Raw genomic sequence first — 16,591 nt, 5'->3', positions numbered from 1 at the left:
ATATAGGCACCCGCCCTCTTATAGTGCTTGGGATATAGGCGCATGCTGACAGTATTGCACCAACTCATTTTTTGAATGATATGAACAAAGAATGTTCATAGCTCATGACTATGAACAATCATTGTTCATAGTACAATTGAAATATGAAAAAATGTTCATTGCTTATAACTATGAACATAAATTGTTCATTGCTCATGACTAAGAACATTGATTGTTCATAGTCCAATTGTGATATGAACAAAGAATGTTCATAGCTCATGACTAAGAACAATGAGTGTTCATAGCTACCGAAAGTATAGACTATGAACACTCATTGTTCATAGTCTAATTGTTCATAGTCCAATTGTTCATAGCTCATACAATTGGGACAACAATTTTACTAATATACTGAAAGGAAATAACTTAACGAGAGAAAGAACTCTTACAATTAGGACATCTTCTGGTTTCTTCTCTGAAAAAAGAGTATGGACAAACATTTTCAATGAACGATTATTCTGCACCAATTTAATTTGCAGATATTTTAACTTTTGAACTCACTACATAACATGGAAAACTTCGAGCACAAAACCGAAAAATAATTATAGTCTACAAACCCCATATCAATTATCATGGGCAAGATCACCATTTGAATTCAGTTCCACACCAAATGATTTGGATCGTTCCTTGACAAAGGAATTAAGTAAAAGGTTCTTAATTTTTTCCTTGTGAAATATTTTCCAAAATTGCTAGGTTTTAGACTCCCACCAAATCTTGACATACCACATCCGCTTTGTCAAATTCAGCTACCTAAGCAACAATGTACATCCTCAAAACCAAAATTTCTCAAAATTGTGTCTACACATTCCGGATCGGATGTTTCAAAATTGGGAAGTCCCATTTCTTCCACAGCTACAAGGAAATTCCTCACATTCTCAAAATACTGATATGCAGACAAAGCTGCTCCATCAGGAACAACAATCGAATCACTCGGACTTTCTACAACCTAGGATCAGCTGCCTCATGCCATTTTTCTAGTATCAATTATCCGACATAAAAAAAAAACAGAAATCACTGATGTAAGCTCCCAAAAAATTGGATAGTTTTATAATCCTTACAATTAAAAAAACACACCAAAAAAAACAAGACAGTAAGAACATAATCAGCGGTCCTTCCACACTCAACAAGCATGTCATTCCACACTCTTGTTTTTTAATTTTTCTGGACAATTTCTGGAGTCGTGCTTAGCAATCTTATTACAAGATTTACACATTCTTCCTGGATTCTCTAAGGCTTCCTCCCTGGGGCCTTTCATTCTCTCTGTTTTCTTCTTCCTTCCCTTCGTTTGAGAAATGTTGGGATTCAAAACCAAGAGCTGAAAAGAAGATTTAAGAGTTAAAATCAAATAGGATTTTTATCATTGCAAAGATTAAAAAAAAAACAAACTAAATAAATTACATGTGAGGTATCAACTATAGGCTCTTCAACTGGAGATGCTTCATTATTCATTGCATTCGTTTTGTTGATAGTTTCCTTGAGCTCCGAAACTCCAATAGACATTTCACTCATCTTCTGAATAAAATATGCATATGTCTCAACACTAGTTGATGCATCATAAGCCAATTGAGTAGCAACCTTGATACAATGGGAAACTCTTAATGGCTCCTGGTCTTCATGACCGGCCACTAGTCCACCATCAAACACTGCTCTGTATGTGTTTGCCTTTTGCGTCTACCGTTTCAAAATAAAATGATATGGAATCTCTTCGATGTCATAACGCTGAAAAAGCTTTAAAATGTGAGCACAAAGTAATCCTTCGAACTGAAAATTCTTACATTCACAATCACCCTCCAAAGTTCCTTTATTAAAAGTCACTTTCCAAATTGAAGTTTGCTTAATGTCCCTTGTCTTCACCGTATAAATTCCTGTTCCATGTATGTCTATCTCTTCTCCAACAATTCTATACTTCATCTTAGCCTTTTCTAAATGTTTCTTGAATATATTGAAAGCACTAATGGTATAAACTTTACCTGCATGCTTGAGGAGGAAAGCATCCTTAGCCACAATGCAAGAAGTATGTTCGGTACGGTAATCAGATTCCCTTTCATTCCTGGCTATCGATTCCAAAGACCTCTCATTACCATGGACAAATTCCATAAGTGTAGTCGTCGAACTAACGAATTGATCATAATGAGAATTCATTGATTCACTTCACCCAGTCGTATGCATACCAGCAAAAAAAATGTCATTGTGATAAGCCGGAACCCAAGACGTACGGTTTTTATATATTTCTGTCAACCAAGTATTTTCAGTCAAGTTATACTTCAACAGTAGTGCAGACCACCTGCTTTCAAAATCAGCAATCCTATGACTTTTAAATAATATATGTAAGCTCTGAACACAATACATCGAGCCTATGGTAGACAAATGACAACTTCTCTGAAAATTTCTGCATAATGTGCCAAAGACAAAATCGATGTCGAGTAGTAGGGAAAACTCTTCTAACTGCTGCAGTCATCGCTAAATCTTGGTCAGTAAGTATTAAAGTTGGTGGACGACCACCCATAGCTGCAAGCCATGTCTAAAACAACCACACAAATGTCTCTTCTGTCTCATCAAGTAGCAGGGCACAACCAAACTGAATGAACTGCATGTGGCGGTTGACTCCAGTAAAAGGGGCAATAGGCATACCGTAAACATTAGTTCTATATGTTGTATCAAAAGATACGACATCCCCAAAGTACTCATATTGGACACAGGACCTTCCATCAACCCAAAAGAAATTTACTACTACACATTTTGTATCTAATTGAACGACATAGTAGAACTGAGGATTTTCAGCACTCTTCTGCCTAAAATAGTGAAGCACGGATGTTGCATCATTATTTGTAGGCATTTTTTTCGTCAAACCATAATGGTGGTTCCAACAATGCTTTCTCCTAAACCTAATCTCATCCCCATGGAAAACATCTGCCACTTCCCTACAAGTATATCGTTGTCATGAAAAACCTCTGTCAAACTCTTTGCAGCTTCAAGCATATTTTTGTTACCTTTCATATATTGTCTCTTTGATGGAGTGACGAAACTGTGGCTATGGTGATTTCCAGCCAAACTCACATCATATATATCTTCAAGTTTTCTTTTTGTAACTCGCATTCTAGCTTGGCAACCACACCTAATAGTCGAAGTACTTCTCGAAGCTACACCTTCAATTTCTTCTTTCTTGTTATGGACCTCCTCGCATGAGCAAACCAATAGACAACTAGAAGGCAATTCCACACCCGTTTGTTTTTTATCCGTAGTCCGAACACGAATCTCAAATCCCCCTCACATTTTACCAAACTCTGTAGTAATTCTTTGCTTCATCAACACTATTAAATTTCATACCTAAGTATGGAGCAACTAATTTATTAACGTCATTACTTTGAGAATCGATGACAACAAGAAGAAGTGCAATGAAGCTCTAACATTTTCTTCCATTTCTAAAAAAAAAAAAAAAAAGAAAAAAAAATCAAAGCGGTATAAAATAGATATTAATGACTCCCATATATTATTAAATTGACAATTTTAACGTCTATTCTAATTAGCAAAAACGATTATGGTATAAAAAGAGGGCTATAGAGCAATTCTTCAAGAACAAACAACTAAGAATTCTAATTGAAAAAGAAAGCACTTAAGTTCAAAAAGGACAATATCAAAGCAAAGAATATTAACTTCTTACAAATCGGGAAAATCCAAAAGAGCGATAAAATAAGATTAACTTACCTTGGTTTTGAGAGATGGCTAATTCCAAAAAAAATAGTATAGTGATTTTTTGTGAAGAAGAAAGAGAATGGGCTCAATTGAATAGTCGGGTGATCTTTTGTGAAGAAGAAACGGGCGTGGGTTTCTCTGTAGAGAGTGAGTGAGAAAAAGAAGAAGAAGAAGTCTCGAAGAAGTTTTGTTGTGTTTTTTTTTTTTTATGAATAGAAAATTAAAATGACCATTATACCCACCCTGAATTCTTTGTTTGATAAGGAATAGTTTTTGGACATTGGATGGGTTGTGATCGAATGGACGTGACGAGCTGTCAAGATAAGCTGTCAATTGGAGCTATCAAGGTAGCTAGCCCCTTATGCGCACATTCTTATGGGGAGGGATAGAGGCACATTCTTATGCGCACATTATAACCACATTTTTCACACACAAATGAATTAAGGCCTGGTTTTTTGTAGAAATGATCTACCCACCATGAAGATCATTCTCATAAAAAATTATAATATTTGGATATGTCTAACCATGTAAAAATTAGAGTTCATTATTGAGCTTTTCATCTAACGGTCCAAAATTTTTGTGAGCATGTTCTAAGGTTAGATTTCTTTGAATGAGCTGAATTTTTGTGAGCATGTTAATTATGGTGGAGAGATTATATCTACAAAAATTCAGCCTTTAATTCAACTTTGAAGTCTACGATTTTGCTTCGATTAATTTACAGTGAATGTGCCTCTATCCCTCCCCTATATATATATATATCGTCGACATACAGAAATGACATACGGAATTGACATACGCAATCCAAAAGTGGACTTGAACATTGCTCTAAAGGCTGATTTTTTGTAGATATTTTCTCCCTACCATAGATAGTATCTCCACAAAAAATTAGCTAAATCGGATGTGTCTAGTCTTGTCAAAATAGTGTTAAAATTCTGGACCGTCAGATAAATTTCTAATTTGAACTTAATTTTTGGTAGGGTTAGACATGTTCAAAAGAGCTGATTTTTTGTAGAGATGATCTCCATGTTATGGAGATCACATCCCCATAAAATCAGTTTTTAGTTCATTATGTAGGTAGGTAGGATTGCGTATGTAGGTAGGTAGCCAGCCTAATATATATATATATATATATATATCATTCCAAATAATATATTAGTACTAATGTCATTACAAATGGCGTAATATATGTATATGTCATTCCAAATGATATATAAATTAGACTTGGTGCTCGAGAAAAGCCTACATATATTACTTTAAGAAGTAAATCACTAATATGACATTGAGAATGACATACAAACCATTGCCACTTTTTTGGCCAAATTAATTTTTAATTAAATAATTAAAAATCTAACTTGGGGCCCATTTTTAACAAAAAATAATTTTAAAATAAAATTGGGTCCTACTATTTACTTGATTTGGTTGCTACTACTTAGAGTTGGGGATGATTTGTGAGTGACTATTCACATTGGTGGAGGCAAACTATGGGGATTTGCCTCTACCACCTAGAAGATGCTCTTATGTAATTACAAATGACGTAATATAGGTATATATATGTCATTCCAAATGATATATGGGTTCTTTACGTCATTACAACTGCATAGTATAGATCCATATGATTCCAAATAACATATTGGTTTTTATGTCATTACAAATGGAGTAAATATATATATGTCATTCCAAATGATATATTAGTACTAATGTCATTACAAATGGTGTAATATATGTATATATCATTCCAAATGATATATAAATTAGACTTGGTGCTGGAAAAAAGCCTACATATGCTACTTTAAAAAGTAAAACACCAATATGGCATTGAGAATGACATACAAACCATCGCCACTTTTTTGGGTAAATTAATTTTTAATTAAATAATTAAAAAACTAACTTGGGGCTCACTTTTAACAAAAAATAATTTTAAAATAAAATTGGGTCCACTATTTACTTAATTTGGTTGCTACCACCTAGAGTTGGGGACGATTTGTGAATGACTATTCACATTAGTGGAGGCAAACTATGAGGATTTGCCTCTACCACTTAGAGATGCTCTTATGTCATTCCAAATGACATAATATAGGTCTATGTCATTTCAAAAAACATATGGGTACTTATGTCATTACAACTGCGTAGTATATATCCATATTATTCCAAATAACATATGGGTTCTTATGTCATTACAAATGGAGTAATATATATATATATATATATATATATATATATATATATATATATATATATATATATATATATATATATATATATATATATATATATATATATGTGTGTGTGTGTGTGTGTGTGTGTGTGTGTGTGTGTGTGTGTGTGTGTGATTCCAAATGATATATAAACTTGACTTGGTGCTCGAGAAAAGCCTACATATGTTATTTTAAAAAGTAAAACATCAATATGGCATTGAGAATGACATACAAACCATCGCCACTTTTTTGGCTAAATTAATTTTTAATTAAATAATTAAAAAACTAACTTGGGACCAACTTTTAACAAAAAATAATTTTAAAATAAAATTGGGTCCCACTATTTACTTAATTTGGTTGCTACCACCTAGAGTTGGAGACGATTTGTGAATGACTATTCACATTAGTGGAGGCAAACTATGAGGATTTGCCTCCACCACTTAGAGATGCTCTTATCTCATTCCAAATGATGTAATATAGGTCTATGTCATTTCAAATGATATATGAGTACTTATGTCATTACAACTGCGTAGTATATATCCATATCATTCCAAATAACATATGGGTTGTTATGTCATTACAAATGGAGTAATATATATACACCATTTGTATATATATATATATTACTCCATTTGTATATATATATATATACAAATATATATATTTTGAATGACATATATATATATTACATCATTTGTAATGACATTAGTACTAATATATCATTTGGAATGACATACAAACCATCGCCACTTTTTTGGCAAAATTAATTTTTAATTAAATAATTAAAAAAACTAACTTGGGACCCACTTTTAACAAAAAATAATTTTAAAATAAAATTGGATCCCACTATTTACTTGATTTGGTTGCTACCACCTAGAGTTGGGGACGATTTGTGAGTGACTATTCACATTGGGGGAGGCAAACTATGTGGATTTGCCTCCACCACCTAGAGATGATCTTATGTTATTACAAATGACGTAATATAGGTTTATGTCATTCCAAATGATATAAATATACTTATGTCATTACAATTTAAAACAATGTGGTAAGTAGTATAGGTCCATATCATTCCAAATAATATATGGGTTCTTATGTCATTACAAATGGAATAATAATATATATATATATATTACAAATGGTGTAATATATGTATATGTCATTCCAAATGATATATAAATTAGACTTGGTGCTGGAAAAAAGCCTACGTATGTTACTTTAGAAACTTTAAGAAGTAGAGCACCAATATGACATTTAGAATGACATACGACATTATTGATATTTTCATTACAAACAATTTAGAGTCATATGAGACCAAACTTGATGTGGCATTGAAACAAATCGTACTATGTCATTCCAATTGTCATAAGAAAGATATGTCTTTCCAAACGTTATAATAAATGCTTAATATGTTATTGTTTTTATCATACTTAACAATATGACAGTAAATATATCACATATCATTGATGTCAAAAAAAGAAACAAAAATTATCATAATATACGCATATATACAATTATCTGCCACAAACCATTTTAAAGACTCTGGTACATCAATCATTTGCTCCTGCACAATCAATCATTTGCTCTTGCACAATGCAACCTTATACCCTTAGATTTGAGTAGACAAACTATTAGGGGGTTGAAAACGACTGAAGATGAACAAAATGTTCCAATTCCAAGTGGAACAATTAAACATATTCCTGCCCTAGTCAAGAAGAAGTGGGGAAAGTGTCGAAAGATAATCGGTACTAAAAAGAAATCTCTTCTTTTCTCTTTTCTCGTTGTAGTTTAAGAAGATAAAGATGCACCATATTGATTGTTCCGTTAAGAAGGATGCACATCAAATAGCGGTACTTTTCTATGATTCTTCAAGGCACGAACACCAAGTGCAAGTCTGGATATTAAATTCCTTCACTGGCATGAGAAAGAACATTAAAAAAAAAGTTAGTGAAGAAAGCTATACCAAACTTGGAAAACAAAAACAAAAAGGTTGCAAATTTGACATAATATGACCTCGATGGGATCTTTTGTATGTTCAACAATAAAAAGAAGCTTATTTTCCCATAGAATCTACATAAAAATAGTATTCAACAACTAATAATAGGATAAGAAGAAATGCAAACCTTGTATTGAATTCGAATCAATCCTTGACAATTTCCTACAAACCATAAGAGGATATAAATAAAAAAATTAGTGGCCTAACTTTGAAAAATAAATTCAGAAATCACTAGTGTATTCAAGAAGCAAAACTAGTGTAAGTGTACGTGGACAATTAGATTCACTTGCAATATATGAAGACTTGCAAGCTAAGGAATCTCACATCAAAGAAAAAGTTAGAAAAGCCATCATGGAAACACATTCTCAATCCGGAGGGTCTATGTATAACACAACACAGGAACTCTACAGAACAAACTCAGAAGAGCTCCAAGAGAAAAAAGTCGGTGGAAGTAAGAAAAAAATAAGCTCCTCTTATGATTGTTGAAGGACGAGACGATCTGACAACTCCACAAGACATGATTCAAAAACACAAGCTGATGAACAACGAGGACGAAGAACCTGAGACATCACATTGTAATAGATGGGTCAATTTAGCGGGACTCAAGACAGAAGTTGCAAGGTAGAAACAAGCCAGATTTAAGCATAGTTCCTAGTAATCCATCATTCTCTCCCCACAAATCAAATTGTATTCCTACATATAGACCTATATTCAGAACAAAGTAATACGGCAACCAGCTATTGAATATGAGAGATACCACCAATTACTTAGTTTCCACAAGTTCACAATACTGCTCTATACATGAAAACTTCATGAATTCCATTATAGGGTCGATGTCTAGAATATCGGTCCGCTAAAAAAGCAATTTCACGATACTACTACGGCTATTAAACAATTTGTTGCAAAAAAGGGAAAAAAAAATATCATCTTAAAAAAGACAAACACAAAGAACAAAGAACCAATAACTTTAACAAATCATGTGTAAGAGCAGAAAAACTCAGTAGCCGTGGAAATATAAGGTAACAGATTAAGTCAAAATACCTTATATGTGATACCGCAGGTAAATTGTCTTTCAGCACAGCTTCTCAGCACATAGTTCACAAACCATATCCCCGAGGGGCAGAGGTGCCACTAATGCTACTTCGTGAGTCTTTCTGAATTCTTTGCTGTTAAAAGAAAAGTACAAAAAGATGAGTTCAAATTCATGGTTTTGATTGTCTAACAAGAACTGACACCATACACTCTTTAAGATTAATTTTCGAATTAGACATAAGGAAAAGAAATATACCGCAGACCAGAAGATTCTCCACACTCCCATTTTGCATTGGTTCGTTATGGGGTTTTACAAAACCCTCCATAAAACTTCTTCTAAAGAAAACAAAGTGAAAAACAAACAGGGAATCTCAAATTTTGGCAATTTTGGGACGCTACGTTTGGGATATATGAATATATCGATATACCTTGTCTCTTAGCCCATATGGCTAATCCATTGGCATGCTATAAAACATAGAGTAGAGCACATTACACAGACTATTTGGAAGAGACATCCACCAGCATAAGTGTAATTGTCCAGACACATCACCATTCTCTTGCCCATCTGTTCACAAAACAACTAGTGATAAGTGTCTCTTTAACTCTATAATACGTCTATTTATCTTAATAAAATCTGAAGTTTATATAGACGATCTTTTACCATCCAAGTGATACTAGAAGCTAACATAGATCAAAGTTGTAGATAGAAGATCCTCAGAGTGCTCCTTCTTCCCTATCTATCAATACCCGTCAAGGCAGAACAAGCAAATTGGACCTTTTTTGAGACCTACAGAAGGTGAAACAGAAACTTCAGAGACCACATGGGGAGATGTTGAACATTTATTTGTAGGATATGATGACCAGCAGAAAGCTGCTATCCAAAGAGAGAGGGCTAGGAGGATAGAAGAACAGAACACACTTCTTAATTTCTGCGTTAATCATTAAAAGCTGCACGTCGGGTATTTTCAGTGCGCAGGTATCAGGAACCAGTATAGATGCAAAATAAAACAATGTGACTTGTAACAAAGTAACTGGGACTTACTCATCCTTCAATTTCTGGATCTTCTCTGGATATGTCTCGTGCATGTGTTTCTTAAATTGCTGCCTCACCATATCCACTACAAGCTCCGTATTGTGTTGCTACATATTTTGAAAACAACGTCAGCACTCAATTTGCTGCATAGTTTACATAAGTTAATAGAAAATTGAATGAGTAACTGATAATATTTGTGACTACGTACATAAAAATGGAAAGCTAGATGATAGTTTGATGCTGATCAAAACATATCAACTCAAGGAATTTATAAGTCCATGCAAGCCAAGGAACTCCAGCTTTGTATAAAGCCAACTAATATGGAAAGTAAGAAAATGAAACCTCAAAATTGTTGGAATAGAAAGATGAGAATGGAGAACAACACAATACATTTATTAATCAAAGATCTTCAAAATGCATGCATAGTCTGACATAGCAGAGAAACTTAGTTCTCTACAACCAAAATGAACTTCTATTAACTGAACAAGCATAGTGGGCACTCCCGCTATCTTAATTAGTACCTGAACCCATACACCGAGACACACTAACTACTCTAACCACACAGCAATAGGTCTTTCACAATGAGATCTACAACTGAGTCAACACATTAAACTAAAGAGGGACACATGGCTGTACGACCCAGCCTAAATACTAGACAATAACATAGCGTATGTATTTGTATCATATTTCATCCCTCCCCCATGATGCAAAATTGCAAATATAAGAAACACCAAGACAGGATCTGAACTTCACAAACTTGCGAAATGAAAGAACCTTAGTAAACCCATCTGCAACTTGGTTATTGAAATCGCTGACTTGCTGTCACAGTAGATTACGGTAGCATCTCTGAGTCTGGTGCACATCTTCTAAAAACCTTCGCATCCTATTAGCCTGACAGCTGCTGATAAAGCTGTAACATTTTGAGCATCAGAGGACGACATTTCAACAGTGTCTTGGTTCTTTGAACACCATGAGATTGGTCCCGAACCAAGGCTAAAAACAAATCCATACTCTTCCTGTCGTCTACAAAACCAGCCCAATCGCTATCAGTATAACCAAGCAGACTAAAATCAGAAACTGGTTTATACCAAATTTCATAATGACCAGTCCCTTGGATGTGGCGCAAAATTCGCTTTGCAGCTCCAAGATGATGAATAGAAGAATTGTGCATGATGAATAGAACACACTTCTTAATTATGTTAATTCTGCTAAGGTATTATGATTTAACTATCCAGAGAAAAGAAACAGAAAACCATTTATTATTCTAGTCAAAAGGTAGTGCTTGCTATATAAGATTAGTTTTTTATATAACATAACAAGCTAACGATAATCTTATTCTAATACCCTGAACAAGATTTTTACCCAATTAGCTAGTGCCTTATCAAAATAAAGAAAAGGAAAAAAAAAAAGGTGAAAGTTAGCTTGTGCATGACTGCCAGAGGGTAGCAGAACTTAAAGGCTAACGTGATGTAAGGACCAACTATCTTTTCTATTCATCTTCCTGGCATAAATAATTGCAAGTTTGATTGCTCAAAAAATGATTTCCAGAAATAAATTGAACAAATGAGAATGCAATCTATATTTTATTATCCCACCTAAAAAAAGAAAAGAAAAATCTGAACCAGAATTTTCCCATCAACTATAAAAAGTTAAAAACCATAAAGGTTATTGTTGGGAAAATGGTGCAGAGGTGTCTTGACGAGTTTTCTCTTTTTCTTAATTTATTTTATTTGTCCATGAGGAGTTAAACTGGGCTAGATGGAAAAGGAAAACACATCGACGCAGCCTGACCTTTTCATCCGAAAAGTAGAACGCATTATAAGCTGAGAATCCGGTGCAGCTTTTCAACTCAGAATCTCCACATGTGGCAAACAAGCACAACTTGGCAAGTCCTGCTGCCCTGATGCAAGTAATCCACAAATAAAATGGAGAAACTACTATTAGTATGTGATGAAGTACAACTTTTATCATAAACAATTGGAATTTAATCCTAAACTCATTCGACCTTGAATGTCGCAGTTAACATGCTATCTATGGCATAAATAAGAAATCTAAGTTCAACAAAGAATCATATGAGTGTCCTCCCACTAATATATGAAGAAGGCCCTGCTAGTCCACTAGTGAATCCCACATGAGAAAACAACAAGGAAAAACAAAAAACCACGGAAGAAAAAAGAAAAACCATGGGTATGTGGACGAAGCCAGGAATTTGGACTTTCCTAGAGAAAGTAATTTTCAATAAAAGGTAATTGTTGTTTAGTATCAGTTTCTATTGGACACTAAGTTTCTTTTTGTTTCCTGTTATTTTACCTTAGGCTAGCAAGCTTTATGAGCTCCATCTTTATACAATGGGGAACAAGCTGTATGCCACAGAGATGGCAGAAGTGCTTGACCCCTCTGGGGTGTGGTTTGCTAGGCGAGTTATTTCAAAGGGAGATGATGGGGACCCTTTTGATGGCTTGACGAAAAAGATACCAAAGAGTAAGGACTTGGAAGGGGTTCTGGTATGGAATCATCAGTAGTGATCGTAGATGATTCTGTAAAAGTATGGCCACACAACAAACTGAATTTGATACTTGTAGAAAGGTAACAGGCTCAACACCTCCTTGTAGATTTTCCATTTTTTTTTAGTGTATAACAACTTTGGTGTATTTCAACAAATACAAGTAGGCAAAAGATAGAAGATTTATTTCAAATGTAGACAGACCTGTCCATTACGTTTTTCCTTCCCATGATCTCGCCACCGGTTTGGTTGTAAATGAGGTTTCTCCAAGAGCTCTCCACAGACTCTCTATCTTTCACCCCATTCACTGAAAAAAACAAACAGAACTTCTGCTCGGTGTAAGTCACCAAGTCATTCGAGAAGAGTATAAGCTGAATTAAAATAATAAACAGCGCAAGTTAATTTGTCCCAGAAAGCTATAACTCTACCACTTTTCTGACTCTTCTGCACTGTCCCACTCATCCAGCCATAACTTTTCCCCTGTAATGAAGCAAATACCACAGTTTTGAGTTAGAGGAGGAGAGGAAGAGATATTAGGGGAATAATGCAGCTTACTGTACCAAAGTAACCAATAACCCATAACTTCTTCTTCCTCCCTTAGCTTCCGCTTTCGCTTCGTGCAACAGCGCATCCAGTAATCCCCAATACTGTTGTAATCCACCACCTCGATGCCAACCAAACTTTACTTAGTGAACTTGAAATTTTGAAAAGAGTGAGATGTAAATATTTCAAAGTAGAATAGCGCATACCTATGTTTCAACATTCCTTCAAGTCGCCAACCTTTTTCCTCCTCCTTTATTCGGGCTTGGGACCAACAATGCAAATAAATTGGCAGAGTTAAAAAGGGGTTAGTACAATTGAGTAGAGTCCACCACCTAAATATCAAACACATACATACATATGCAAGTTCCACATTGAAAAAATAAAAATAAATAGATGAATAAGATAAACTATTCCATCTAACAAAATTATCCATAGAAAGACAAAGTCTGCACAAAATGAAGCTTACATGTCTAATAAAAGTACCTTAAGCTAATTACATGGAACTCAAAATGAACCTTACATGTCTAATAAAGTACTTAAGCTTACATGGAACTCAAAATGAAGCTTACATGTCTAATACAAGTTAAAACTAGTTCAAGTTTGCTTCCTAACAACGAGGAGGGAGAAAATTGAGAAACGCTTTAGGCCATATAACATTTCCCTGCCCAATTTGTCCAAGGGTTCGAAAGTGGTTATATGGTTCAGGTATCTCACATGAGCTTTCGATAATAGCTTCAATGCAGACCAGGAAATTGCCCTCCCCTATGGTTCTTCTACCAATTTTATGTCCTGGATCAACATTTATCACCCTCCCAAATGCAACTTTTCTCAAAGGCCAACGAGCTCTAACATCCACTTCAACATCAATGTAATTGCTTTCCTGAAAAACAGTGCAAGAAACATTACTAGCCGAGTCTAGTTGTTTCATTAAGAACATAAAAAAGATTAAATAGATTCATACATTGGAAACTGCGTTATGTGAAGAGAATCCAGAAGAAGAAGATGGTCCATGGGAAGATGGTCCATTAGGGGTACTAGGCGTGATTGGTATCATACGGGAGAGAATCTGCACTGTTTGAGTCAGCTGATCTACTTGTCCTTGAAATTTGTTAGTCACCTGATCAAGTTTCTTTTCAAACAAGGCAGCTAAGTCCGAAGTCGCCTTCACTTGTTTCTGATTCCTCTTGACATAAGGAGATGAGTTCTTCAATTTTGATTTGGAGCAACCCGATCCCATCAACCGCATGCGTCCTCTACCATCCTTGCCAAGAACCTATTTAATTGGAAAATTTTAATTTATGCTTATAACTAATATTCTAGACTAATTTACCTTTTGAAAAAAAAAAAAAATATATATATATATATATATATATATATATCAAACCACAGCATCACAAGTCGGGTCTGATTGAGGATTGGAGGCAGAATGTGCACCAATCTTATCCTATTGACAGATAAACATACCAACTCCGGGTATCAATACCATATATGTATACAAATTGAAAAATCACAAAAGGTACCATATAAAGACTTACCACCAAATCTTGTCTTTGCGGAAATTTGTTTTTCCCATGGCTATGCATGCCTAGGTACAGGTCACCACGGAAAACTTCTACATCTGGCACACCTCTTTCCTTTGCAATCTCATGGCGAACAAGTTGCGCTGGTGTCCATCCTGAGCAATTGGGTTCTGTTTGCTTCGCACGATTAATTTTATTTTTCACACTTTTTGCCTACACGTCATTGATAAAATATTATAAGACAACATATTATCAAATAGGTAATGTAAAATGATTGGGTATATCTAATTGAATTTCTAAGTTTGCCCCTACATATGAATTTCTAATTGAATTATTTAGCAACCAAGGAAGCAATAAGCTCAAGTGCAAGACAAGTATATGTGGATATATACCATGTCAAGCCATGATACATTGTAAATAATAAACAAACGCATCTCCGACCAATTGAACCCCAAACAATAAGTGAGCTTCGAAAACACTAGGCTTCATGGAGCAAAAGATAGCAAGGACTTAGAAGTTGTTATAGAAACTCAAGTGCACTTGGCTTGGCTCGAGCTGAATTAGAAAGCAAAGAATTCACCATTTTGACTCGACACGTGGCAATCTTTCAGCCTTTAAACTTTCAAGATCCTGTGGTTGTCCGGATGAGTGATTTTGTATGTCAAACATATATGTCCCTAGAACCCGTTAAAGTGTAAAAAATCCTCGGTAAATAGATATAACTTTCAGTTATCAATTAATCAAAAGTTTTGTATGCATGTAATATTTTCTAACAAGCAAACACACCTAACATGCAGAGTTTGGTAAAAAATAAATAAAAAATATAAATAAAAATGAAAAATGAAAGGGCAAAAGGGACTGCAAATGATGCAACTTTCATCTAAACCATGCATATGGTAATAACTAAACTAGTGCACAGGGAAGCTCATGAACAGAAAATGAGAATCTCTAGTAGCATTGCCGAATCAGATAACAATTTAACAATTCTTTTCAGACTTCCCAAAACATATCAATTGTCTTCCATGACAATAACTTAGGCAGTAAAATGTTGAATGTAAAACAGACATTGGTTATACCTTTTGGAAAGCTTTGCGACTTCTTCACATTTAAGTAACTCTACATACAAGCCATCGATGGCTAACAGTTCCTCATGGGTACCCATTTCAACAAGCTGTCCTTCCTCCATAGTTAGCATTTCTTATTAGGCTAAGACGTCGAGCTATGATAATAGTTGATCGCCCCAACCTGAGAATATCTAGAGCCTCCTGAACAGCCCCTTCTGCTTCAAAGTCAAGGCTACCAGTCACCTCATCAAGAAGAAGAATAGATGCATTTGAAAGCACTGCTCTGGCAACAGAAAGTTTAATCTTTTGTTCTTCCGTTAACGCCAACCCAGCTCTGCCCACCTAAAATGCATAAAAATAGAGGAATATCAACAAAAGAATAATTCTTCCATTAATAACTTAATACCAAGCATTAAGATACATGACTTTGCTATGATAATAGTCATTGTTTAAGAGCTCCCCACTCAGAGGTTCTGGGGGTATTCTTTGCGAGAGTTTTCGAGTTTTTTTGGATTGCACTCTTAACGAGACGGAAATATCTATAATTCTAGGACTTCACAAGTTGATACTTTGTATATTGTCAAGATGAAAAATGAGTCGTGGGTTGCATCTTTACTTTTCAAATATAGTTATATAATAATTCAATGAATGCCTTTACTTGTATAATTTTCACCAAGGTTGAAAAAAATTTGAACAAAAGAAAATATCACATATATTCTACCTGTGTTTCATAGCCCTTCTCAAAGGAGCTGATAAATGTATGTGCATGCATTGTTTTAGCGACTTCCTCGATCGATCGGGCATGGCGATCGTCCGACGCTAATGTTATCTCTAATGCTCAAACTAAGTAAAAGCGGGTTCTGTGTGACCATTCCTATTTGGCTTTTTAACCATTCAAGTTTAAGACTCTTAATATTCTCACCATCCAACAGGACTTCTCCTGAAAGCAGGCCAAAATGCATTTAATATCAAGTCTGAC

General features: G+C 34.8%; 1 protein-coding gene across 1 annotated transcript; it reads right to left on the bottom strand.

Annotated features, from left to right (window-relative positions):
* Positions 1 to 7,360: 7,360 nt before the first annotated feature.
* LOC147494835 (uncharacterized) lies at positions 7,361 to 16,384 on the bottom strand. Its single transcript, XM_086568255.1, has 18 exons — positions 16,334 to 16,384; positions 15,856 to 15,954; positions 14,564 to 14,761; positions 14,413 to 14,472; positions 13,990 to 14,301; positions 13,743 to 13,908; positions 13,235 to 13,289; positions 13,069 to 13,132; positions 12,914 to 12,965; positions 12,690 to 12,792; positions 11,774 to 11,882; positions 9,992 to 10,089; positions 9,611 to 9,736; positions 9,378 to 9,514; positions 9,206 to 9,285; positions 8,959 to 9,083; positions 8,045 to 8,079; positions 7,361 to 7,835 (listed from the first exon to the last, which is right to left on the bottom strand). Exons 1-13 carry the CDS (start codon positions 16,382 to 16,384, stop codon positions 9,700 to 9,702), a joined length of 1,404 nt encoding a protein of 467 aa, XP_086424381.1. The 3' UTR covers positions 7,361 to 7,835; positions 8,045 to 8,079; positions 8,959 to 9,083; positions 9,206 to 9,285; positions 9,378 to 9,514; positions 9,611 to 9,699.
* Between the last annotated feature and the right edge of the window lie 207 nt (positions 16,385 to 16,591).

Source organism: Coptis chinensis, chromosome 6, assembly GCF_015680905.1.
Source record: "Coptis chinensis isolate HL-2020 chromosome 6, ASM1568090v1, whole genome shotgun sequence".
NCBI classification, from domain to species: Eukaryota; Viridiplantae; Streptophyta; class Magnoliopsida; order Ranunculales; family Ranunculaceae; genus Coptis; species Coptis chinensis.
This window is presented reverse-complemented; position numbering and strand designations above follow the sequence as displayed.